The sequence below is a fragment of the Schistocerca serialis genome, chromosome 7, assembly GCF_023864345.2.
Source record: "Schistocerca serialis cubense isolate TAMUIC-IGC-003099 chromosome 7, iqSchSeri2.2, whole genome shotgun sequence".
NCBI lineage: Eukaryota > Metazoa > Arthropoda > Insecta > Orthoptera > Acrididae > Schistocerca > Schistocerca serialis.
Genome location: NC_064644.1, coordinates 577768569 through 577795926, shown reverse-complemented (window position 1 = coordinate 577795926; position 27358 = coordinate 577768569). Strand labels below are relative to the sequence as shown.

The 27358-nt window shown below is 40.8% G+C and overlaps 1 protein-coding gene across 1 annotated transcript in view; it reads left to right on the top strand.

Annotated features, from left to right (window-relative positions):
* LOC126412189 (AP-3 complex subunit beta-2) overlaps window positions 1–27358 on the top strand; it is a 255075-nt gene that overhangs the window by 131495 nt on the left and 96222 nt on the right. The window contains exons 11-13 of the mRNA XM_050081668.1: window positions 956–1179; window positions 6074–6332; window positions 19750–19962. Of these exons, the coding sequence (XP_049937625.1) occupies window positions 956–1179; window positions 6074–6332; window positions 19750–19962 (696 nt within the window). The remainder of the gene's footprint in view (window positions 1–955; window positions 1180–6073; window positions 6333–19749; window positions 19963–27358) is intronic.

Below are 27358 nucleotides of genomic sequence, written 5' to 3'. Positions count from 1 at the left end.
GGTGGTTGCATGTAGCAATTTTCTGTGGACTAAACACTAACAAGAAAGTGGTTCTCAAAAAAAAAAAAAAAAAAAAAAAAAAAAAAAAAAAAAAAAAAAAAAAACCCTACTTGGTCTTGAGGGCAGTGCAAAACTTCTTTTGAGCAATTTGTATGCAGTACTCTATGACAGATTGTTCGTAATGGCAATGACAGGTGAGTGAAGATATCGTAGTTAATTTTCTTATGTGACATTGTCATATGAGGCAACCAAGTGACCCTGAGTTCTCTAGCAAAAGCAGTCTAGGCACCAGGCTGGTAAACAGATGCCATTCATGAGGTATGCTCTGAACTCATTGTTTTCCATTGGTATGCAGTGTTTGTTGAATACAAAGCCCATCTCAGTGTATACCATAGTTAATAGTCGCACCATACAGTATGTTAGCTAATGGCAGACATGAGTTGATGTGACTCGGGGCTTACCTATGACTACTACACCATGGAAATTATTTGCACATTCTGCTCAACAGTAGTGCTATGTGCATAAGGCCTTTGTAGCTAGTTAGTTATTTACTTAGTTTCACCTTCCATGGATCATTTTGCACAATAAATTGTAATGATGTGGAACAGGTCCTATATGCTATATGTATTTAGTTCAGTATACTGTGTATTTAGATCATGAGCAGCCAGTAAGTGGTTGCTGCATTCTGAGTGTAGCGATTTCCTTGTTTCATTCTGCACCCCTGAAGTGCCTCGTATGAATGAATAAAAAAAATGTGAATGTCAAAACTCTTCAATTCTTGTAATAGAAACTGCAGCTAGCAGCAATAAATAAAGGGATAGTGAATGGTGAAAAGCTGCTGAAAACCAGTTATCAAGCTGAAAGGTTGATCTTGTTTAATTACCTGACATTGCTGGAGATTGGAAGACCTGCAAATAACTTACATTTGCAGTCAAAATTATTTATTATTTTTCAGAAGCTGTTGTGGCGGAAAGTGTGGTGGTGATCAAGAAGCTGCTCCAAACGGGGCAGCCTGGTGAACACAGAGATATCATTGTGCAAATGGCGAAACTTGTGGATTACATCAGTGTTCCACAGGCTCGTGCTTCAATCCTATGGCTGTTGGGAGAGTACTCAGAAAGAGTACCTCGTATAGCACCAGATGTCCTAAGAAAAATGGCTAAAACATTCATCACTGAGGTATGTAATTAGTATAGCAGAAGTGAACTGCACAGATATAGTCATTTTTGTGTATTGAAATTTATCCTAGAATACTGTTTTTATATTGAGTGGGGAGGGAGGAGGGGAATATTGACTCTTATGCTACAAGAATATCTACTTGCACACATGCACATGCAGAATACTTTCAGCCCATTACAATTTATAGATGCAAACTTGCATGCTTCTAGCACATAAAAGACACACATTTTGTTGACACAAACAGATCTTTGTCTGCCCTCATCCTCCTTGCAACTGGTAGATTCTTCTTGACCTGGCGTGTGGTTGACCTGCCATTCACAAACATATTGCCATTTCCTCCTTGAGGACCGAGCGAGGTGGTGCAGTGATTAGACACTGGACTCGCATTCGGGAGGACGGCGGTTCAATCCCGCGTCCAGCCATCCTGATTTAGGTTTTCCGTGATTTCCCTAAATCACTCCAGGCAAATGCTGGGATGGTTCCTCTGAAAGGGCACGGCCGACTTCCTTCCCCATCCTTCCCTAATCCGATGAGACCGATGACCTCGCTGTCTGGTCTCCTTCCCCAAATAACCCAACCCCTGACCTCCTCCTTGAGGAAGGAACTAATACCGGGTGGTTATAATAAAACTTTCTCTATGTAACACATTATAACATGGAAACTAATTACTGTATGAGAACCAAACGTGGTAGCATTAATGTCAAGGGCTTGAGGAAGGGGTATAATGCAGAATCAGTACAATTGAAACACTTTTAATGTGCTGCTATGGTACATCATACATTACATACCGGTACCATTACTGCTACAAAAGGGGCCAATATGGTGCCCATCAGTGTCCAGAAGAGTCTGAAAGCACAGGATTGCATTCTGCACAGCAGAACGAAGCATGTCCATAGGTATGCTGACTACCTCTCTTGATATGCAGCGCTTCATATCAGCACATGTGTGAGTTTTTCCCTGGTGAACACTGTCCTTCAGGTAGTCCCACAACCGGCCAAGCATTTGGAAACAATCGGCTGATAATTCGATCATTTCCAGGTGTGTTTCGGAGAAGCTATTGAGTTTTTTCTCTCCTGTAGGGCGGATATAACATGCTGGCTAAACATATCACATTAATGCTGGCCAGTCACACTGCACATCTTCGGTCCTTGAGTGCCAACCTCTTTAAAAAAGAAGCTGTGAAGCCACACCATACAGTGATGCATTCACCGTACAGAGGAACTTCATGCACAGTGACTGGAGGTGAAGATCCCCACACTCCACAATTCTGTTTGTTCACCACACCTGTCAGAGAAAAATGAGCGTCATTTGTCCATAGGATGGTCCAGGGCCAGCCCTCATCAACTTCAATCCATGCGAGAAAGTGGAGACAAAGTCAACACGTTGTTGTGTGTCCTGTGGCACAAGCTGTGGCACAAGCTGCTGTATGATATTGATCTTTCATGGATACCATTTGAGAATGGTTTGAAGCACCTTCCGTACAGTGGAACATGGGATGTTCAACTGTCGTGACACATCACACACACTGCCTGACAATCGGGAATTGCGCGCAGCGCTGTCTGCCATAGCAACAACGATTTCATCAGCCAGTTGTCGGCCATTTCATCAAATCAACTTCTTCATCATGCTCTGCACAGCAGGTGGTGAAAGAGGACCCTTCCATAATCCTTTCAGCTGGCGATATTCTCAAAGTGCAGCTGCTGCATTAGTGTTGTTTAGATAATAGAGCTTCGCCTATAATGCCCTGCTCATTTTGTCCAAGTTCATGTTGACACATCAACAAGTGCACTGCGACTGGTCAGATGTGAGAGACTATGAATCAAAATGACTGATCACAGCACCTGGTGGCCGTAGTTGGAACTGGATGGTGATGCTGTGAGGCGTGAAAATCATGCATCCCATACTCTGGACATTAACACTACCATGATGGTACTGATATGGTAATTAGTTTCCGTGTTACAATGTGTTAAATAGGGAAAGTTTGATCATAACCAACCAGTACTTCCAAAATCGATGCAGAGTTTTTTCTGCCTTTCAATGTGTGCATCAACAGTACTTCGTCTTTCATCTCATAAGGATAAGTACTGACCATCCATTTGATCTCCTTGTAATTTTACAGTTTTCTCAAGTGCATTTTCCTTTTATATACCTCTCTTTGAGACTAAGCTGTGTTTGGCGTAGTGTGGATATCAGAAATGCCAGTCATATGACAGCCCTCTCTTTCTTTTTCTCTCTCTAAAAAAAAAAATGGAAAAGTAATTGGATAATTTCATATTGGGTAGAAATCGCAATGAAATCTACATCTGTACAAGTATATATATCAATTTTAAGTGTGTGGTAGAAATTATTTAAGATGATGAGCAGACTTGACTCCTACACTAAGGTTTGTGGTTGTTGCTCCATATTGGGCTAAAGGATAGGAAGGGTTAGAGAAATTGTTAAATGGTCTGGACACCATCTTAGCTAAGAATATGGGTCAGATAAACAAGTTCAAGGCAAAAGTGGTGAAGAGCTGTGAAACAAAAAACTTGGGCAAGGCAGTAGTAAAAATAATTAAAGTAGTCTTGTATCAAGAATGGATGAAGCAAGGGACATATCGTAAGTAGATTGGTGCATATGAAGAAAGATTTCCTTTGTGAAAGGGAATTACTGTTGCCAAATATGGATATGGAACTGTCTGTAGCATGACATTATATGGAAATGTAGGGATGACCTTGACAAAACTGGAGAAGAAGGAATTGTAAGCATTGGAAATGTGCTACTATAGAAGAATATTAAAAATTTAGTTAACAGAAATGAGAAAGAATAGATGAGGAAAGAAGTCAACAAAACAACTGCAGCAGGAAAAGGGGCAGATTTGTGAGATTCTGCTGTAGCATCCAGGAATAGTGTAATATACACTGGTGAGTGGAAATATTATGACCAGCAGCTTGATAGTGTCTTGGTTCACCTTTGGAATGCAATAAAGCAGCAATTCTGCATGGCATGTATTTCGTAAGGCCTTGGTTGATTTCTGGAGGCATATGGCACCATCTATCCACAGGTCACACAAGTCCCATTAATTATGAACTAGTGGCTGGTGGGCAGAAAGTTGGCTCCTGATAGCATCCCACGATTCTGGCCGTGTGACAGGGACAGTTATCATGTTGGAAAATGCCATCACCATTAACGAAGACATCAAGCGTGGGGGTAAGCAGGTGGCCCACAATAATGTTCATCTAGTCCATGGCTGTCACAGTGCCCTTGATGCCTGCCACAGGTCCCCTGGAAGCTTAGGTAAATATCCCCCATAGCAATAATACTTCTGTCAGCCTGACTCCTTGATGCAGTGCATGTTTCAAGCAGCGATTCACCCGAATGAAGGTGTATCCAAATGCGGCTATCAACCTTGTGTAACAAGAAATGAGGTTCACTTGATCAGGTGACATGTATTCATATATTTGTGGTCCAATCTCAATGACCCCGTGTCCACTGCAATTGCAATTGGTGATATTGTTGGATCAACAAGGGAACATGTAGGGGTCGGGTGCTGATTAGCTCCATGTGCAACTAGATGTGCCAAATGGTGTGCTCTGAAACACTGCTGCCTATGCCCGTATTGTATTCTGTCATCAGACCTGCCACATGTCACCACCTATCCTGTGTTACAGAGCAGGTGAGCATCTGATTTTCGCTTTGGGTGATGAGCTATGTACATTTCACCTACTTGTGGTTTCACTTTCCTTCAAGCAAGAGAAGAATTACTTATGACAGTAACAGTGATTATGTGTATCTGAGGTGAAAATTCATCATTTGAACCAAGATATGGACAAGAGCCTGGATATCTTACTTTTTGTGAGCAGTTGCCCACCATTGATCTATCCAAGTATGGTGCCTGGCCCGATCTAAATTCTCCTTGTCAATCAGTGTTCCTTTGTACATTCCAAACACTTGTATGCCTACTGATCATCATCATAATTTATAACAGGTATTTGTGTAAATTATTATGTAATTGGAGTCTCATGAAAGAAAATTTTGTTTGTGACAAATACGTGATGATGAAACAGATAATATTGCTTGAAATTCCTGAGTTGGATGTGTGTTAATGTAACATAATGGAGACTTAAAGAAAAAGAAATAAAATTAAGGCTAGAGAATGCTTTCTCTATCCGGAAAAAAACTAATGGTGGTGTAATTACCAGTGACACTTGAGACACCAGCATGTAACAGGAGTAACGCAACATTTCATTTGTGGGTAATACAGTGGGGACATGTTCTGGGTTATGACTGTCTTGGTTCTTACATATACAGCTATATTTTCTGGCATTTAATAATAGTGGTAATAATTTTCTTCAACATAAAATCATCTCGTATCATCCATAAAAAAAAAATAATTTTTCAGGCCATATTATTCTCCTGAGTTCATACATAAAATAACAACATGGAAACTTTTGGCTTTACAATACATTATGTTGAAATGCTAAATTAATATAGCTCTGCGATCAAAATACATTTTGTATTTGCTAATATGGGATACTTTTAATCATGTTTACTAGTTTTTGTGATATTTTTGATCATGTTTACTATTTTTCTGATATTCCAATCATATTAAATTCATTGCAGGTAAATAAATTTCATACTTCATTATATGAAACTGAATTGTTTCAACAGAAAAGAGGCAGTTCATTTGTGAATTTAGTACTTGTTTATAGGTTCTATGAATATAATAATTTATTTTGCATGAAGGCATAGAGCCCTTCTAGTGAATGACATGAAATTTTAGTCAAAATTTGTGTAAGCTTGGCCTTTAATTAGGTAGTAGGAAGGGCTGTGACACATGTTAGGAAAGGAATGTTTGTTTTTGTGAACAATTTATGGTTTTGTCTTGAATAATAATTTATAATTTCAATTTTAGGAGAACATAGTAAAACTTCAGATCCTGAATCTGGCTGTCAAGCTGTACCTCACTAATCCAAAACAGACTCGGCTGTTATTACAATATGTTCTGAGCTTAGCGAGGTACGACCAAAACTATGACATCAGGGATCGTGCAAGATTCTTGCGTCAGCTGGTTTTCCCTGGCAACGGAACGGAGCAGACTCGCTTATCAAAGCATGCTAAGAAAATATTTCTTGCAACTAAACCTGCTCCTGTTCTTGAATCTCGATTCAAAGGTGAGTGTTGTCAGAAGAGTCATAAGAACTCTGTATTGAATTTCCAAAATACAGGTAGGAAATTTATGTCATTGAATACGATTCAGATTAGTAAACATTTATTTTATTCCTGAAGAATCAAGTCACACAAGATCACTAGCAATTATTATTATTATTTCTTTCTTGTCTCAGACGTTATGTCTGGTTAAAAATGGAAGGTGACGCGGACCTTGATCAAGCGTGACTTCCTTTTAATTGTACGGTATATGTTACATTGCATTTAGGAACTTTCGGGTAACTGAACAAGTGTCAATAATTACAGATTTCTGTAGTTGTATATGTAAGTTTGGATGTAGCTGTATTGCATTGATGTACTGGTGGATATTGTGTGGTATGATTCCTGTAGTTGATAGTATAATTGGTATAATGTCAACTTTATCCTGATGCCATATGTCCTTGACTTCCTCAGCCAGTTGGATGTATTTTTCAATTTTTTCTCCTGTTTTCTTTTGTATATTTGTTGTATTGGGTATAGATATTTCGATTAGTTGTGTTAATTTCTTCTTTTTATTGGTGAGTATGATGTCAGGTTTGTTATGTGGTGTTGTTTTATCTGTTATAATGGTTCTGTTCCAGTATAATTTGTATTCATCATTCTCCAGTACATTTTGTGGTGCATACTTGTATGTGGGAACATGTTGTTTTATAAGTTTATGTTGTAAGGCAAGCTGTTGATGTATTATTTTTGCTACATTGTCATGTCTTCTGGGGTATTCTGTATTTGCTAGTATTGTACATTCGCTTGTGATGTGATCTACTGTTTCTATTTGTTGTTTGCAAAGTCTGCATTTATCTGTTGTGGTATTGGGATCTTTAATAATATGCTTGCTGTAATATCTGGTGTTTATTGTTTGATCCTGTATTGCAATCATGAATCCTTCCGTCTCACTGTATATATTGCCTTTTCTTAGCCATGTGTTGGATGCGTCTTGATCGATGTGTGGCTGTGTTAGATGATACGGGTGCTTGCCATGTAGTGTTTTCTTTTTTCAATTTACTTTCTTCATATCTGTCAATGTTATGTGATGTAAAGGGTTGTAGAAGTGGTTATGAAATTGCAGTGGTGTAGCCGATGTGTTTATATGAGTGATTGCTTTGTGTATTTTGCTAGTTTCTGCTTGTTCTATAAAGAATTTTCTTAAATTGTCTACCTGTCCATAATGTAGGTTTTTTTATGTTGATAAATCCCCTTCCTCCTTCCTTTCTGCTTAATGTGAATCTTTCAGTTGCTGAATGTATGTGATATATTCTATATTTGTGGCATTGTGATCGTGTAAGTGTATTGAGTGCTTCTAGGTCTGTGTTACTCCATTTCACTACTACAAATGAGTAGGTCAATATTGGTATAGCATAAGTATTTATAGCTTTTGTCTTGTTTCTTGCTGTCAATTCTGTTTTCAGTATTTTTGTTAGTCTTTTGTCTATATTTTTCTTTTAGTTCTTCTTTAATATTTGTATTATCTATTCCTATTTTTTGTATGTATCCTAGATATTTATAGGCATCTGTTTTTTCCATCGCTTCTATGCAGTCGCTGTGGTTATCCAATATGTAATCTTCTTGTTTAGTGTGTTTTCCATTGACAATGCTATTTTTCTTACATTTGTCTGTTCCAAAAGCCATATTTATATCATTGCTGAATACTTCTGTTATCTTTAATAATTGGTTGAGTTGTTGATTTGTTGCTGCCAGTAGTTTTAGATCATCCATGTATAGCAGATGTGTGATTTTGTGTCGGTATGTTCCAGTAATATTGTATCCATAATTTGTATTATTTAGCATGTTGGATAGTGGGTTCAGAGCAAGGCAGAACCAGAAAGGACGTAATGAGTCTCCTTGGTATATTCCACGCTTAATCTGTATTAGCTGTGATGTGATATTATTTGAATTTGTTTGGATATTAAGTGTGGTTTTCCAATTTTTCATTACTATGTTTAGGAACTGTATCAATTTAGGATCTACTTCGTATATTTCCAATATTTGTAGTAACCATGAGTGGGGTACACTATCAAAAGCTTTTTAGTAATCAATGTATGCGTAGTGTAGCAACCTTTGTTTAGTTTTAGCTTGATATGTCACCTCTGCATCTATTATCAGTTGCTCTTTACATCCTCGTGCTCCTTTGCAACAGCCTTTTTGTTCTTCATTTATAATTTTGTTCTGTGTTGTATGTGTCATTAATTTCTGTGTAATGACTGAAGTTAATATTTTGTATATTGTTGGTAGGCGTGTTATCGGGCGATATTTTGCCGGGTTTGCTGTGCCTGCTTGATCTTTAGGTTTCAGATAAGTTATTCCATGTGTAAGTGTATCAGGGGATGTGTATGGGTCTGCAATGTAACTGTTAAATAATTTAATAGAGGGAAACATTCCACATGGGAAAAATATATCTAAAAACAAAGATGATGTGACTTACCAAACGAAAGCGCTGGCATGTCGATAGACACACAAACATACACACAAAATACTAGCTTTCGCAACCAACGGTTGCTTCGTCAGGAAAGAGGGAAGGAGAGGGAAAGACGAAAGGATTTGGGTTTTAATGGAGAGGGTAAGGAGTCATTCCAATCCCGGGAGCGGAAAGACTTACCTTAGGGGGGAAAAAAGGACGGGTATACACTCGTGCACACACACACATATCCATCCACACATATCCATCCACACATATCCATCCACACATATCCATCCACACATATCCATCCACACATATCCATCCACACATATCCATCCACACATATCCATCCACACATATCCATCCACACATATCCATCCACACATATACAGACACAAGCAGACATATACAGAGGCAAAGAGTTTGGGCAGAGATGTCAGTCGAGGCGGAAGTGCAGAGGCAAAGATGTTGTTGAATGACAGGTGAGGTATGAGTGGCGGCAACTTGAAATTAGCGGAGATTGATGCCTGATGGATAACGGGGAGAGAGGATATATTGAAGAGCAAGTTCCCATCTCCGGAGTTCGGATAGGTTGGTGTTAGTGGGAAGTATCCAGATAACCCGGACGGTGTAACACTGTGCCATAATGTGCTGGCCGTGCACCAAGGCATGTTTAGCCACAGGGTGATCCTCATTACCAACAAACACTGTCTGCCTGTGTCCATTCATGCGAATGGACAGTTTGTTGCTGGTCATTCCCACATAGAATGCGTCACAGTGTAGGCAGGTCAGTTGGTGATTTACGGCCAGCACATCTTGGCACAGTGTTGCACCGTCCGGGCTATCTGGATACTTCCCACTAACACCAACCTATCCGAACTCTGGAGATGGGAACTTGCTCTTCAATATATCCTCTCTTCCCGTTATCCACCAGGCCTCAATCTCCGCTAATTTCAAGTTGCTGCCACTCATACCTCACCTGTCATTCAACAACATCTTTGCCTCTGCACTTCCGCCTCGACTGACATCTCTGCCCAAACTCTTTGCCTCTGTATATGTCTGCTTGTGTCTGTATATGTGTGGATGGATATGTGTGTGTGTGCGAGTGTATACCCGTCCTTTTTTCCCCCTAAGGTAAGTCTTTCCACTCCCGGGATTGGAATGACTCCTTACCCTCTCCCTTAAAACCCAAATCCTTTCGTCTTTCCCTCTCCTTCCCTCTTTCCTGACAAAGCAACCGTTGGTTGCGAAAGCTAGTATTTTGTGTGTATGTTTGTGTTTGTTTGTGTGTCTATCGACGTGCCAGCGCTTTCGTTTGGTAAGTCACATCATCTTTGTTTTTAGATATGTTAAATAATTTAGTTAGATGTGAATGTGTTGAGGTGAATTTCTTCAGCCAGAAATTTGCTATTTTATCTTTTCCAGGGGCTTTCCAATTGTGAGTAGAATTAATTGCTTGGGTGACTTCATGTTGCAAAATTATACTTCAGGAATTTGTGGTATCATCTTGTATGTATCTGTTTCTGCTTGTATCCACCGTGCATGCCTGTTGTGTTGTACCGGGTTTGATCATATGTTGCTCCAGAAGTGTTCCATGTCTGTTATGTTTGGTGGATTGTCTATTTTAATGTGTGTGTTATCTATTGGATACTGCATGGCTTGTCAGGTGTTCGAGGAATGCTGTTATGAGTGTTTCCGACATGTGGCGAAGCCAAGGTGAAAACACATCCAGACATTGTGGGGTTGGGCAACCACCCCTCATTACAGATGTCTGACATCGTAGGCTGGGGAGACTGGTAAAAACAGGCGGTGAACTGTGGCAGACCTAACATCAGTTTAAGCTGAGCAGATTACAAATGTGTCCAGAAACACAGTGCAAAAACGCTCCGAATGGTGGGCCTCCGCAGCCAGTGACTGATGCATGTGCAAATACTAACACCACAACATCGGCAACTACAACTGAAATGGGCACGTGACCATCGGCACTGGATGTAGGCACAGTGGCAGAGCATTACATGGTCTGATGAATCCCGATACGTTCTTCATCATGCCGATGGGAGCACGCGAATCTGTTTTCTTCCAGGGGAACTGCTCCATGACACCTGTACTGTGGGACAGAGACAAGCTGGCGGCATTCACACACACACACACACACACACACACACACACACACACACACACACAAGCACTGTCTCTAGCTGTTGTGGCCAGAAACCCATTTTACAATATGTGCCTGTTGAGCATAAGGTGTTCTTGTAGTGGGTAACATGGAAGTCACTGTAGTTCTTCTTTCAGCTGCTCTTTTAAATATATGGCTCTCAGGTCTTCCGCCAAATTGTGTTGTAAATCCCACATTATTTCCTTGATATAGCTACTTGACATTGTCACTCACTGGTTACTGCTGTGAAGTAGCAGCTGCCAGTGTGCACCCTGTGATTGTCTTCTTATTGTGGCTTTGTTAGAAAGTTGTGTGTCTGTGATCAGATTGCTTCCAGATTGTTGATTTGTAGTTTGTCCAGACCCGCTGTTGGGAGCTGAGCTGCAGCCTTCCATGCACGTGCCAGGTCACCAGTGCTGCTGAAAAGCATGGTGGACAGCCAAAACTAAATTGGTAGCTAAGTGTATCCTCCAATATGCTGCAGTGTGTCATAGGAAATTCCCTATATGCTACCATTAAATTCTCTTTAAAGCTCTCTAGGCTGCTGCTCTCTCAAATTATCATGAACAAAATCAAGGATTCGAGGTGCACTGATTTAATCCAAGTAGTCCTTGACCTTTCGAACTGAATACCACTTTCAAATTTATTAACATCCAGACACGTCTGCGTGGCAGCCACCGGTACTCTGGTCAGCGTCTGTTGGCTCTGTGAGCTCGGCTGTAAGTTAATCTTCTGGAACTCAAAACTCCAGTCGAAATTATGTGAGATCCTTCGTGATTTCACCACCAATACCTAAACACAAACCAATAATCATGACAGAACAACGGGAAAGAATCCACTTCCCTGGGCCCCAGTCAGTAAGACTGGGTAATAGACCTGATCATCGGATTCCAGGGGATCAGGCATGTCATGAAGAGAAGAATCGGAGCCTCTCAAAAACCCTCAAGATGAAGAAAGTATTTTACATGGGAACACTCAACACCAACACACTACTGAGGCCAGGTAAACTGAAACAATTAACAAATGCCATGGATAAATACAACATCAAAGTTATGGCAATACAGGAAACACGATTTGCAGATGAGAACCACTTTCATTCTGAAAATTACAGGATATATAAGGGGAAACCAGCCATAACCATCCCAGGAAGAAATCTCAAACTCTTCGGAACTGGTTTTGTAGTACATAAATCGATACTGGACTCCGTAATAGATTTCACCTCAAAATCAGAAAAAATGTCGACACTCACGATAAGATCTGGAAACAAAGCCTATACATTAATCAATGGACATGCCCCCACAAACAATTATAACAAGAAGAACCCAGAGATGATTGAGGAATTCTGGGAAGATCTGGAAGAAACTACCAGCAAAATCCCCAAGAATCACATAAAAGTGTTACTAGGAGACTTCAATGCCCAGTTAGGCAAAGAAAGAAAATTCCGAGACACGACAGGGAAACACATGGCCCACATGAGAACAAACAAAAATGGAGAGAACTTGATAAACTTCTGCAGAAATTTTGATCTGAAAATCATGTCAACGCAATTCCAGAAACCACACAGAAAACTTGTAACTTGGAAATCCCCCAACCATGCTCTAGGAGAATTTCAGATAGACCACGTAGCAATATCTACAAAAAACACCAGAGAAATAATGAACGTAAGAACAAGGAAAGGAGTTTTCGAATCTGATCATCACCTTCTCCAAATTAAAGTAAAATTTATACCCAATAGACAAATCAAGAGAACCAACAGATCTTTCAGAACAGATCCAGAGTACCTACAAATAAACAAGAAAGAAATAATAGAAGAAATTACGAAAATCAACAGCAACAACTGGATAGAACTGTCAGAAAAAATAAAAGAACTGATAAAATTGGGGCAGCCACCGAGAAAAAGGAAACACCGATGGTGGAACATGACATGCGACAGGGCCATAGAAGACAGAATACAAGCCTGGAAAAAATTTAACAGCCATAAAACACAAGAAAAATGGGAAGACTTCAACAGGATACAGAAAAACACTTCAAAAATAATCCGAAGAGAAAAAAGAGGTTACGAAAACAGCAGGTTGAAGGAGATAGAAGAAGACTTCACCAGAAACAACACACGAAATTTTTACAGAGTATTCCGAGAAAATTTGACAGGATATCAGCCACCAAGCTTATGCTTCAAAAGACAAGATGGAACACTGGAGACAAATCCGAAGAAAAACTGTGAAATATTAGCCAGATACTTTGACACGTTACTTAACTGTGATAAACCAAAGCAGAGATTACAGTTTACAAAACCAGAACCCAACCGGGACTCCGAACCCCCAACATATGAAGAAATCGTGAAAATAATAAAATCCTTGAAAAATAATAGAGCACCAGGAGAAGATGGACTGATTGCAGAAATCTGGAAATTAGACCATGAAAAAATTACACCCAAAATTCATAGTGTAATCAAAAACATCTGGGAAACAGAAAAGATACCAGAAGAATGGAAGTCAGCCCTAATACACCCCCCCCCCCCCCCCCATAAGAAAGGAGACAAAACAGATTCTAATAACTATAGAGGGATTTCGTTACTGCCGGTGGCATACAAAATTCTATCAAAAGCGCTGTTAAATCGCCTAGAACCTCAGATAGATCCACAGATCGGAGAATACCAAGGAGGGTTCAGGAAGGGAAGATCATGCAGTGAGCAGATCTGGTGTCTGAGAACATTATTAACAACGAGAAAGTCCAGAAACACCACAGTAACATTTGTTGATTTCAAGAAGGCTTACGATTCCATAGATAGAGAAACACTTTTTAATACACTAGAAGAAATGAAGGTAGACAATAATACCAGAAAACTAATTCAGGAAACATTAACAAATACAAAGTCAAAAGTGAAGTTCATGGGCGAGATCTCAGGATCTTTCGAAATCAAGACAGGAGTGAGACAGGGAGATGGCCTGTCACCCATTTTATTTAATGCTGTTTTAGAGAAAATTATCAGGACGTGGGACAAAGGAGTCAATGGGGTAAAGATGGGGAGAGAGAAAAATAGAACCGTCAACATAAAATGTCTGGCCTTTGCCGACGATATAGCCATCATTACAAATGACAGAAAAGAAGCCAGAGAAGCCCTAGAGATATTGCATGAAATCACAGCCAGAACAGGACTACAAATATCATATGAAAAAACCCAGTACGTGGACACAAAATCTGCAGACAGAAGCCCATTGATAACAAAGTACGGAAAGATAACACAAGTAGAAAGTTTCAAATACCTGGGAGAGATTATACAGAAAACAGGACTGAATTCAACAGCCAATGAAGAAAGGGTTACAAAACTACAAAAAGCATACAGACTTACCTGGAACCATTACAATAAAAGAAATATTTCTGTCAATGCCAAATTAAGACATTACAAAACAGTAGTCTTACCTGAGGCCTTGTATGCCTCAGAAACAACAGTAATCAGAGGAAGAACTAAAATCAAGGAAATGGAAAAGCAAGAGAGGAAGATTCTGAGAAAGATCTATGGGCCAGTTCAGAGACAGGGGATCTGGATAAAGAGACCAACAAAGGAATTGTACAAACAGGCAGAGACAATTACAGACAATATCAGAAAATGAAGGGCAAAATTCTATGGGCACATTCATAGGATGAATGAACATAGGCTGACCAAGAAGATTTTTAACATAGTGGTGACGAATAAGGTGAAAACTAACTGGGTAAAGGAAACCATGGAAGACCTCAAAAATCTAAACATCTCCACAGAAGAAATATCAAACAGAGGAAAATACAGAGAAAAAATCAACAAACAGAAATTCGAAGAAACGCCAAAAGAGAAGAAACCAGGAAAGAAGTGGACAGCAGAGAGGAAGAAGAAACACAGTGAATTTATGAAAGGTTTTTGGGAGGAGAAAAGAAAGAGACAGAAAAAAGTGCCATGAATTTGAAATGTACCAATTTATGTACCATATTGTCATTGTGAATATTGATTGTGTTTTAACGCTCTCCTTAATGGGGAATTAACGATAATAATAATAATTAACATCGATTTCAGAACAAGTGCTTACAGGATTGGCATAGGCAGACCTGTCCTGCAGCCCATTTTTTCCTCAAAAACAATTATGAGAATGATGCCTAAAAGGTGTTGTGGATGTGTAGATAGGTAAGTCTTCCTTCCAGCTTTACCCTATTGCCACACGGTACACCTGTATTTCACCGCGCATCATTAGCCAGGGTGGTGTTATTCTCCTGTGGACTAGGATGTGACCGTCGTCCATAGTATGTTTTCCCCATTGCGCTTTAACCAAAGAATGATAGACATGAGTGAAACATTCCAATTTGGATCCCCCCCCCCCTCCCCCCCGCAAATAAACCATCACAATTTTCAACCAAAATATGCTTCTCTCTAAATGTACCCACATCTTGTGCAGTTGTGTAAAGAAGTCATGGCTTTACATACGGTGAAGGTACAATTCAGAAGGATTTTTCTAGACAGCTGTTGCGTGCTCTTTTCCTGTCCCAGATTGTAATTCAGGCATGTCCTGACGTTGCTCAGGTCCACAATTTGAAAGGACCACAGGAAGTTTCTGTACTGTATTGTGTTTGTGCTGAAAGTAATTTACCATCTGTATGCATGAGAGCAGCCTACAGTTTCTTACCCTTACATTGGTTCTTGATTAAAGTAATGCTGTAACTACCAAATTTATGTGTGGGTCACTTCATAGTTCACACATGAAGTTTGTGCTTGATTTGGCCACTAGAGGCCACCTGATCTGTTTGTATGACAATAGTTGGGTGTGCAGCCTGCTAGCAGCACCCTCCGTTAGAACAAATGACCATACAGGCCAGAGTGCGAGGTTCCGCCAGCCACTTGTGTGTTATCTGTTGTATGTACTTTGTCTCTCATGTTGAGTACAGTATTCGACTCTCCTTATTCCGTTTCAGCCATTGGTCCTTTGAGCTAATTTCCATGGAGGCAATGCTTAAATCTCTTCTCATGTAATAGCAGGCAATGATAGTTACTATTTCCAGCTTAACAACTATGTTGGCACAACATGCAGGACTGCCAGCAACATACCCGCCACCGTTCCCTGCGTAGAATGATGCAGCATAAGACTGGGGTGTTTACAAAAAATGCCTGCGACGACATTTCCAGACCTAAACATATACAAGACTCTTTTTGTTGTGGATCTCACCTCGTGTGCATCAGTTTTTGTGTCAGTTGTTGTCAGCTTGCCCCTTCAAGACTTTCTTTTGATCAGGTGTCAAGAGTTACTTTCTACCTGTCGCTGTAAACATACTCATGTTATTGCTGCTCATGTTGTGTTTTACCACTGCCAAAAGCAGCCAAAACACCGTTCAGGGCATGGGTACTAGAACTGCATGGACTTAGTCATTGTTGTAATTTTGTGACAAATGTTCATAAGGAATCCTATGCAGATCACATGGTTCAAGATACAATCGTGTGTCTTGTTCCTGATAGGGAAGTTTGAGAGTGAGCTCTACAGTGTGAAAATTGTATGCTTATGGAAGTATTAAACATAGCTTAGTCATTTGAAGTTTCACAGACTGCAAGTAGTCAGATAGAAGCCTGGTCCGAAATTTCAGGAATCAGTTCCTCTCATCCTGCCCGGCCATCAATCAGTTCCCAAGGGAGTGGAGAAGCTGTTGCGGCAGATCAACAGATGTTTCAGCATCATGTAGGCAATCCTCATTCATGATAACAACATTCTGTGACACAACAGCAACAGCCATTGTGCCCATACTGTTTTATTGAACACGAGTGGATCGTGTGCCCCAATAGCTGGGCAACTTGTAATAGGTACCATAAAAAGGGACACATTGTTTCTGCGTATAACTCTCGTCTGAACCTGAGAGGGGATAAAATGAACATGGATGTGAACAGTGTGTCAACAGTGATAGTGTCTCCAAGCAAGTTATACATTGAAGTGTGTGTGTTTAACAAACATTGGGAATGCAGGTGGACACGTGTGCAGCAGCAATATTAGTGAATTCTCAACTTTTATGAATGTGGGTTCTCTCCCTCTGGCTTCAGTGTCACAGAGGGTGGTGAGTTATAACAAACAACAGATTACCATTCTTGAACAGTTCTGCACTTCTAACTTACAAGGCTGGGTTTTGTTCATTGAAATTACTAGTTGTGGACAATGCTTACACTGAATATCTGTTTGGTTTTGATGCTTTTAAACTATTTTGGTTCTCCATTGTTGACAAAGTGCATTTGGTTTCTGATCAAGTTCCATATCAACAGTTACATGCTCTGTCCCAAATTTTCCTCTGTATTTTCTCCAGGACTGGGTTGAGCAACAGATTTTCGGGCTCATATTATGATGAAACAGTCTGCTCGCTTCCATTTTTTCTGGGCCTGCCCAGCACCAGTAAGTTTGCAGGGTCAAGTAAAAGCAGAATTAGATTGTCTTCAATCTCTTGATGTTATTTGACATATTTCTTCCCATGAATGGTCAGTGCCACTGCTGACAGTAAAAAAATCTACACGTAAATAATGCCTTTGTGGTGGTTTTAAAAAATCAGTTAATGCACTGTCAATAATTTATACCTTTCCCTTACCACACCCTGATGAGTTGTTAGCAGAATTATTAGGGTCAGTAGTTTTCAAAGACTGACTTAGCAGATGCATGTTTATAGCTTCCACTAGTTATCGATACATTATTTGGGCTTTATCAGTACCAGTGTTTGCCTTCCAGTGTGGCAAGTGCACCAGCTATTTTTCAGTGCCTTTTAAAGCAACTTATTGCCTCTGCTTCCAGACTGCACCAACTGTTTAGATGACATCAAAGTGTCTGGTGCCTCTACAGAGGAACATTTGCAGAACCTTCATGCTCTATTTTCTGTTTTACCATCTGCAGGGTTAAAGTGCAATCTGGGCAAGATACAGTTTTTTTAACAATTTCTTATTTATTTGGGTTTTGAAGTGTCACATGCTGGGATTAAACTATTGCACTGGCATATTGATGTCATTTGCTGCATTGCCACATCCCACACCTTTCGAGGAATTACAAGAGTATTTAGGCAAAATTGCATACTACCACAAATTCGTACTGGATGCTGCTACTGTGCCACAACCACTCCATGCGTTATTACGTAAAAAAAAAGTTCGTTTCCAATGGTCCTCGGCTTGTGACGGGGCAATCAAGTTATTGAAATCTAAGCTGCAGTTGGTCCCTTGTTTGGTTACTTTTGAGCTATGCCAGCACTTTGTGTTAGCCACAATGCATCTTAGTTAAGCCTTTGCCCCATACTTCCTCATAAGTATGCATACGAATCAGAATGCTCTATTGAATATGCCTCTCAAACTTTAAATTCAGTGCTTCAGTGTTATTCTCAGATAGAGAAAGAACCTCTTCCAATTGTGTATTCTCAAAAAAGGTTCACGTTTCTCTATATTGGTCCAAGTTTCACTGGATCGCAACCACAAATCACTGATGTCACATTTTAACCCATTTGGAATCCTTGCCAGACAAAGCCACTCATCTCTTACAGCAATGGGCTCTTTCCGTGTCACAATGCAGCTATGAGATACATACTCAACCTATGGGCCAACATGCAGATGCTGACATCTTATCATGTTTGCCGATTGGTCTGGACCCAGAGTGTGAGAAAGAGGAATTACTTAGATTTCATGTGGACATGGAAGATCAAAATGTTGTTGATGGTTTTCCAATTACTAGCACTAAAATTGTCACTGCATTTCTCTTGTGCAACACAGCTGGCCAGACAAACCTGCAGGCTGCACTTCTGATCCTTAAAGGAATTATTTTTCATTCCTAAATCATCTTTCTGTTTGGGACAGTGTTCTGGTGTTAGCTACAGAGGACACCACTCCACAGGCTGAAGTTCTGCCCATCCTCTGGCATGAGGTACCATTGGAGGCTGTCAAATACAAAAGTTTTAGCATGCAGATACGTTTTTTGGCCATCCATTGATGGGAAAATAATGTGAGTGGTTGCAACTTGCCCACAGTGTGCCACCCTTCAGGCGGCCTCCATGCACCTTTTGTCACCGTGGCCATCTCCACAGTGGTCTTGGGAACAAATTCCTGTAGGTTTTGTGGAATCTTTTTTTTGAATTTCTACTAGCTTATTGTTATTGATACATATTCTAAGTTTCCATATGTGGCACATTGTCAATCTACTTCTGTGCCGACAGTAATTTCAGCTCTGTCGAAAATTTTTACGATGGTAGGTCTACTATATACATTAGTTATAGAAAATGACCTACAGTTCATATTGGAAGAATTTGAAGATTTTTGTAAAAATGTGGTGTCTCCTCCTGATACTTGTTCTTTGCAGAAGGATTCGGTCAATTCAGAATCAATACCATTTCAGAAACATTTCATCCCTTGGTGTGAAAAACCCTGTCTTAAAATGAAATATTACTTCCTTTACCTATGACAGCACTAAAGAGAGTATGTATATAGACAACATTTTTCTCTTATATACCTACTTTAATGGTACATTTAACGTGACAAATATCGTAAACTGTGCTCAATAGGCATCACATCTAGCAAATGGTCATAATAATGTTACTCCGTTTTCCTAAGTGGATGAAACAAGTAAAAGTTTTTTTGACTTCTGCATACCAGAATATAATTGGAAACAAATATTTCTGTTATCTCTTCTGTTTCATAATTTTATATTTCTGATTTACTGTTTTTCTTAGACCTTTTAACAGCATCCAGAATCTTATTGTGCAGCCTCTTTTGCATTTTACTTGATGTTCATCTTTCTTGATGTCATTTATTTCAGTAATTCATTGTGCTATATTTCATATCACCATAACTGTTTTCTACACCTTGCAGAGCGCGAGTGTCTTCAGCTAGGATCATTATCACACTATATCAATGCTCGGGCTCACGGGTACCATGATCTACCAGCTCATCCTGATGTAGCACCTCCATCAGAAGTGCGTGACGTCGAGCAGCCACCAGTAACAAATACAGTACGTGCAAAGAAGGTGCATCCTGTTAAGAAGAAATCATTTTACTCGGACACAGAGCCCAGCTCTCAAGATGGTAAGCTGTTGAAAATATAAACAAGATATATGTAATGTCAGTTTGATTTTCATTTTCTTCCATATGTTTATGCTTCATCAAGTGATGAACCGCCCATATAAATTAAGGTGCAGTACGCTGGCTTGGGAGATGGGACTAAGCCAGGCATGCACACTGGATCAACATTCATTAGTATGGTACACACCAGTCAGCTAGAATGCATATTTTTTGTCAGTGTGTCACACTTGTGCAAGTAAATGCCAGGCTCGTCTGTTAAAATATTGTGCATGTCAGGATAGTAGCAGGTGGGCATCCAGCGTGTTTTTCCTACACGTAAAATGATAAATGCCAGGATGTGGGGAAAAATGGGTTTTATTCCCAAGAACTGCCACTAAGGAACACTAAGATAATGAAAACTGGCCTTGGAGTGAGTCGCACGTGGTATGAAAAGAGCATTTCGCCCTCAATAGGCAGGACTGGTGGACACATCAAGGGAGCTGGCAGGCAAGAGAGCGACCCGCTGTTGCGGTCGCTACCTCGCCGACCCTCTTGCGTACCTCACGTGATGACACCCGGTCCTCCCACTGGCGGGTTTGTGGCAGAAAGTTAGTATCTCTTGCTCAACAATACCGTTGTGGCATCCCTAGCTCAGCATAATAGCATGAGAGTCAGCCACAAGTACTGCGGAGTAGTTTACATAACTGCTCACGCCACTGCCTGAGACTAAGTTGAAATGATTGAAGTAGAACACAACAAAAAATTTTTACCATTGTTACCTGTTACCATGCACAAATCCTTCCCCCTTCCTTGAGAGCCGGTTACAGGTCTGTGATTGTTACAGTGATTAACACTAATCACTCTTAACATCCAATTCAAAACAAAAAAAGTTTTTCTTTTGACGTACATGGAAGGTGACCGACATTTAGTGTTTTTTATTCAAAAAGGGGTCTTAAAACTAATGAAAGGATGAATACTCATTTTAAAAAATTGGTCATGAAATATGCAATAGGGGCAGGGGGTACAGAGTTTGTGTTTTTACTTTACAATGTCATTATCCATTGGTGTCACTTGAGTCCTTCATAATTGGAAGTATTTGGTAATATAATGTCTTTTTCTACACACTTTGCAAAGCCGTCAGAGTTGGTGCAGCAGCTGGTAATCAACTGCATTTGTGGAGCTCAGGCACTGGTGGGCGCATAGGTGGAGACCAGATGGGTTGCAGCCGAGCTGAAGTGCATTGTCACTTGAGCGCCATAATACGGACCTGGGGTCGAGATGGTTAGAGGGCCAGCTGGCTGAATGAAGGCGATTGAGTACCAGTGACTGCAGCACTCGCAGGCGGAAATCGCATCAATGGAGGCTCAAGTGACTCACGATAAACAGGGGGTACACTAACAATAAGAAATACGTATGAATACAGAACAAGCTTTTAAAAGGTGTAATTGGCAATTATAGAAACCAAGAATCAAACATTGTCATTAGAAATAGTATGTATATTTTTACTCCTGACATCTGAAAACTACTTTACCATAAACTATTTTCAACAAATTTGCTTGAAACTTGAGTAGATGGTTGTACAAAACTCTGTAGCTTAATTTATTGGGATGGCCATGCCTGTGAAGTAGTGTGACTCATCAGGCATTATTCACTATATTCACCGTCTGCCTTGGGTTCTGGTACAACCTGTGCTGGTGGCTCGCAGGATTTACAATAGCCATATTTATACCAAATCCATGCAAAGAAGCCAATGACCACTCGATTGGAATAATTCTGTGTGTGCCATTCAGCAATTTGTGCGGTAGCACACGGAGTGATGGATGAACACAGTTTCGTGACACCTGACAAGCAGCAAAGTTGTATTTCTGTCCCTTAATGTCAGACATTCATTACCAAAGTGCAAAGTGTTGGATATCTCTGTTAGGCTTTACTTTCTGACGTGTTAGTAATGTACTTGGTTAATTAATTGGGACTCTACTGATGCCCTGCAGCAAAAACTGAGAAAATGAGATGGAGCACTGCAACAGGAAAGGAGTGGTACATCGGTATAATGTGGCTGGAAAAGAATATGATAATCTTGGTGCTGTTGGAGGGCCTAGCTCCAATTAATCCGGCTAGCTCCTTCTCGACAGAAGAAAGAAATTCAGAATACAGCTGACAACACAGTAATAGGATAAGTAATGAAAGCGGGAGGGTCAAAACATTAACTGCAGCAGTATATGCTCATGGGCACCAACTGGCAATTCCAGCAGAACGGGCGCACATGCAGCGTGCGCCGTCAGTACCATAGAAGTCAACAGGTGTCTAATCTTGTGTCAATCACTAGATTACGCATTTTGGCATTACCGTTTGCCTATGGGCATAGTTGTGTGGCCACTAAACGGGCTCTTCACATGTTGGTGTGCTTTATTTTGGCAAACGCGATATAGCTTTTGGTGTCACCATGAATTCTGAATATACGCTTGTATAGGTAACTACTAACAGTTTCATTGCCTAAGCTTTTCGTATCTCCCGTTCTACTTGGGATTGCTACTGTACCTAAATTGTTGAAGCAACGTGCATCATGGTGCCCACAGAGTGCTTAGATTCAGCACAAAAAGTATTTGTTGCATAAAGTGCACTGCATGCACGACTCTCAGTGAGAGCAAATAATTATGTACCGTATTTAGATGAGGAGGTATGCCCTCGTATGTGGGATGTTTCCCTTAACTGCAGTTTTCAAATGAACAAAGTTGCTATATTATGAAGTATATATGTATACTATTTTTTAATAGCTCAGTTTCAGCATCCTCTTAACTGCATTTGAACATCTTTGTACATGCCATAATACAATAAAAATACACTTCAAAATTGGGAGGCGAGCTCAGAGGGAGGGGTAGACTGTCATTTAAGATACATAAATACATAATAAAATACAAATACATGCAGGTGGAGCTCCAAAAGCTTATGCTAAACACAATAAACATTTTCACATATATTTTTCAGTAGTAGCTAGAGCAGGGCAGTTGCAATAACTTTTCTCTCGTTATCTCTGTTTTCATGTCCTCCTGCTTATAGGTTGATACGTTTCATGTGAAAGTATTCAGCAAGGTGCACCTAACTATTCTTCATATTCCACATTGTGTATCATGAACTGCAACCGATATCTGGCAGATGGCGGTGGTTGATTTTTCAGCGACGAACTTATCTTGAAGTCTAAAAGCCACAAGTCAGTGTTGTAAATCATAAAAAGTAGCTTGAAGGGTGTTTCTATTTTATGTGCTTTGTGAGGATACATATAAAAGTGTTTGGCAAAATCAATACGCTATTTTGATGTGCAAAGGGGAGATTGTGGCTGTGTTCCAATGTTTTCTAACTGTGTTATGTAAAGGTGTTGGGTGCTGTAGCTAAGCTAGATTCGGCACAGTCACTGTGGCGTGATACTAGTGGTATGTGCTGTTGTCAACAGGATCTGGTGTTGTGTCAGTAGCAAGCGCACGTCTGGAGCGCAAGCTGCTCGCCCGGTGTCTTTATGACGGAAAAATATTCATGCGGCTGAGGAACATTAGAAAATGTAGCTGGCTCATTGGTGCAGTGGTAGAATCAATATTGATTTGTAATACTCAATAGCTTTCTACACTCCTGGAAATGGAAAAAAGAACACATTTACACCGGTGTGCCAGACCCACCATACTTGCTCCGGACACTGCGAGAGGGCTGTACAAGCAATGATCACACGCACGGCACAGCGGACACACCAGGAACCGCGGTGATGGCCGTCGAATGGCGTTAGCTGCGCAGCATTTGTGCACCGCCGCCGTCAGTGTCAGCCAGTTTGCCGTGGCATACGGAGCTCCATCGCAGTCTTTAACACTGGTAGCATGCCGCGACAGCGTGGACGTGAACCGTATGTGCAGTTGACGGACTTTGAGCGAGGGCGTATAGTGGGCATGCGGGAGGCCGGATGGACGTACCGCCGAATTGCTCAACACGTGGGGCGTGAGGTCTCCACAGTACATCGATGTTGTCGCCAGTGGTCGGCGGAAGGTGCACGTGCCCGTAGACCTGGGACCGCACCGCAGCGACGCACGGATGCACGCCAAGACCGTAGGATCCTACGCAGTGCCGTAGGGGACCGCACCGCCACTTCCCAGCAAATTAGGGACACTGTTGCTCCTGGGGTATCGGCGAGGACCATTCGCAACCGTCTCCATGAAGCTGGGCTACGGTCCCGCACACCGTTAGGCCGTCTTCCGCTCACGCCCCAACATCGTGCAGCCCGCCTCAAGTGGTGTCGCGACAGGCGTGAATGGAGGGACGAATGGAGACGTGTCGTCTTCAGCGATGAGACTCGCTTCTGCCTTGGTGCCAATGATGGTCGTATGCGTGTTTGGCGCCGTGCAGGTGAGCGCCACAATCAGGACTGCATACGACCGAGGCACACAGGGCCAACACCCATCATCATGGTGTGGGGAGCGATCTCCTACACTGGCCGTACACCACTGGTGATCGTCGAGGGGACACTGAATAGTGCACGGTACATCCAAACCGTCATCGAACCCATCGTTCTACCATTCCTAGACCGGCAACGGAACTTGCTGTTCCAACAGGACAATGCACGTCCGCATGTATCCCGTGCCACCCAACGTGCTCTAGAAGGTGTAAGTCAACTACCCTGGCCAGCAAGATCTCCGGATCTGTCCCCCATTGAGCATGTTTGGGACTGGATGAAGCGTCGTCTCACTCGGTCTGCACGTCCAGCACGAACGCTGGTCCAACTGAGGCGCCAGGTGGAAATGGCATGGCAAGCCGTTCCACAGGACTACATCCAGCATCTCTACGATCGTCTCCATGGGAGAATAGCAGCCTGCATTGCTGCGAAAGGTGGATATATACTGTACTAGTGCCGACATTGTGCATGCTCTGTTGCCTGTGTCTATGTGTCTGTGGTTCTGTCAGTGTGATCATGTTATGTATCTGACCCCAGGAATGTGTCAATAAAGTTTCCCCTTCCTGGGACAATGAATTCACGGTGTTCTTATTTCAATTTCCAGGAGTGTATTATTGCAATAGCTTTCTGTTATTGTTGCATAAGCAAAGCACGTATTCATTTCAACTATGTCTTGTGATGTTAGGTTACAACTGGAAATACTGCAGATTGACATGCTGGTTATGCATAGTAACTTTCAGATGCTCAAGTTCTCATACTGTGATTGCAGCTAAAAAATAAATGGCAGTTCTCGCCCTTATTTGGGTGAAGCATTACTGAACATGATCGATAATTGGTATTACTTACATGATATCGTGAGTAGAATTTAGCGGTATTTGTATCTCGATATGTGATTTCTGCTTAGATTGAAATCTCTATTAGGAGTACGTTTACTCAGGCAGGATTTGACTATACTGGTGTATTATACTGTCTCTCTCACACGTAGCAAGGATTTCCACGAGAATGCATATCGTAGCAGGTACCCTTGCTAAAATATGGATCTCCGTTAATCACTCATGCTACAGTGATGGATAAGGTGTCCAAATCTGCCGGGAAGTGTTGACTGAAATTTCTAATGGACTGGTAGACTTGTGTTTACTCAAAACTACGTTCATTTTGGTTCTGCTTCTTCAATCATACAACAGAGTCACTAGGATTGATATGGTAGATGTGCAGAATGGTTTCAGGTGAGCTGTGAGCAGTCTAGCATGCAATGCGGCATCGCTTGCCGTACCAGCTAAGTTTTTCCAATTGTAACTTTGTTAATATTTTCTATTAGAAGGATGAAGATGTTTACCAGATAGTCGGTAAATGATCCTACGGTGTAGAAATCTTTAGTGACACGCTTATGGCCCTGTCGCCTCTAAGCTGATGAGAGTATGCTTCTTTTTATTAGTTTCTTGTTTTATAATAAGTTTTCCTTACTACCTGATAATAATCAACAATTTTGAACCTTAATTGGATTGAATTGCTGCCCCAGTGTACGAAATCTGAAAGTAAAATAGCAGTTGTGCCTTTTTTTTTTTTTTTTTTTTTTTTTTTTTTTTTTTTTTTTTTTTTTTTTTTTTAAAAACTAGGGTTCTAACTCAGATTGTGTAAGAGTTAAGTGTTGCATAGAAGTTAGCTGTGTAAGTGAACCATTTCATCTTCATGTAAGCAACATCGGTTGACTTCAAAAGTAATGGTAGTGGGTAACGTGTTACATTTGTATTACATTATTTCTAGACATACATAGCAATTTCCTTGTAGGAAAATAATTAATTGATTGACAAAACATCTCATAATACTTGTTAAAAAATAGAACTGCACTATGCGTGAAGCAGTGTAGTAAGAAATGAAACAGTTGCGCACTGGTAACAGCTGTTACTTGCAAGTGTGAGATTTTGTGTCTCAAGCTATCCAGCGCTACTAGTAACATCGATTGAGATGGCAATTAACTTACTCTGAATTTTTTGGTGTTCAAATTATGGCACAGGTAATAGTTTCTGAGTGACTCAAGTGGAGCATAACGTGTGTTCTTCTCATGTATGTAACATTTGCATTCATTTGCAACCACATGTGTTTCTGAGGAATGTATTACTACTAAGCATTTGAGAGGCCTTTAGGTCATTTAGCATCTATTTCACTTATAGTGACATTATGCAAACTGACTCGGTTTCCTATGCAGCTCGTGGAGGTAACGTAACTCGTAACTGCTCTATCACAAACCTATCCATACAATTAAATAAAAATAAATTGTCATATCCTCTGGGGTTTTTTCTTGGGTCTTCGAAATCAAGGAGGTTTGAGTAGGACACCCTGTATTACAACATGGACACAACCAGAAACATGAAACATCATAAGCAAACCTTGCAAATTTTTGTTTTGTTTTAGTGGAACAGCATGCATCTCCATTGCACTCAGTTCTGTCTGGCAAATACACACAAATAAGTAAATGATTCTTGTCTTTTTTATTCCATAGTGGCATTCTTACCACTACATCCTTCTCATTTGGTCCCTGGACTGCAGGGCGTGTGCATGTTTGTTTCTTAAACCATAGCGAGAATATGCTGGTATCACCCTATCTTTATTCTTTTTCTGCTTTGTTGTGGTGACACGTTTACCTGTCGGAGCAACTTTAGGGGTAGAAGCAAGTGGTGCTACATGAGGAGGCACAGCTGATCCATGACAAGGCTTTAGCCAATCAAGTGTACTATTCTAGTACGATCAAGTAACTGAATTTCGGCATTCACCGGGGAGATGATGTGCAATAGAGGGAAGGGGTCCTCGTACCGAGGAGTGAACTTCTTAGTTCATCCCTTTTTTACCATGGGATGTCGGAGCAATACCATATCACCAGGTCTATACTGAGGGGGTGTAGTGCATTTGTTGTTGCGTGCTAGCTGTTTTTGTGTGGCTTTGAAATAACTGTGTTTTGCGTAATCATATTCTGACAGTTATAATGCCCATTAG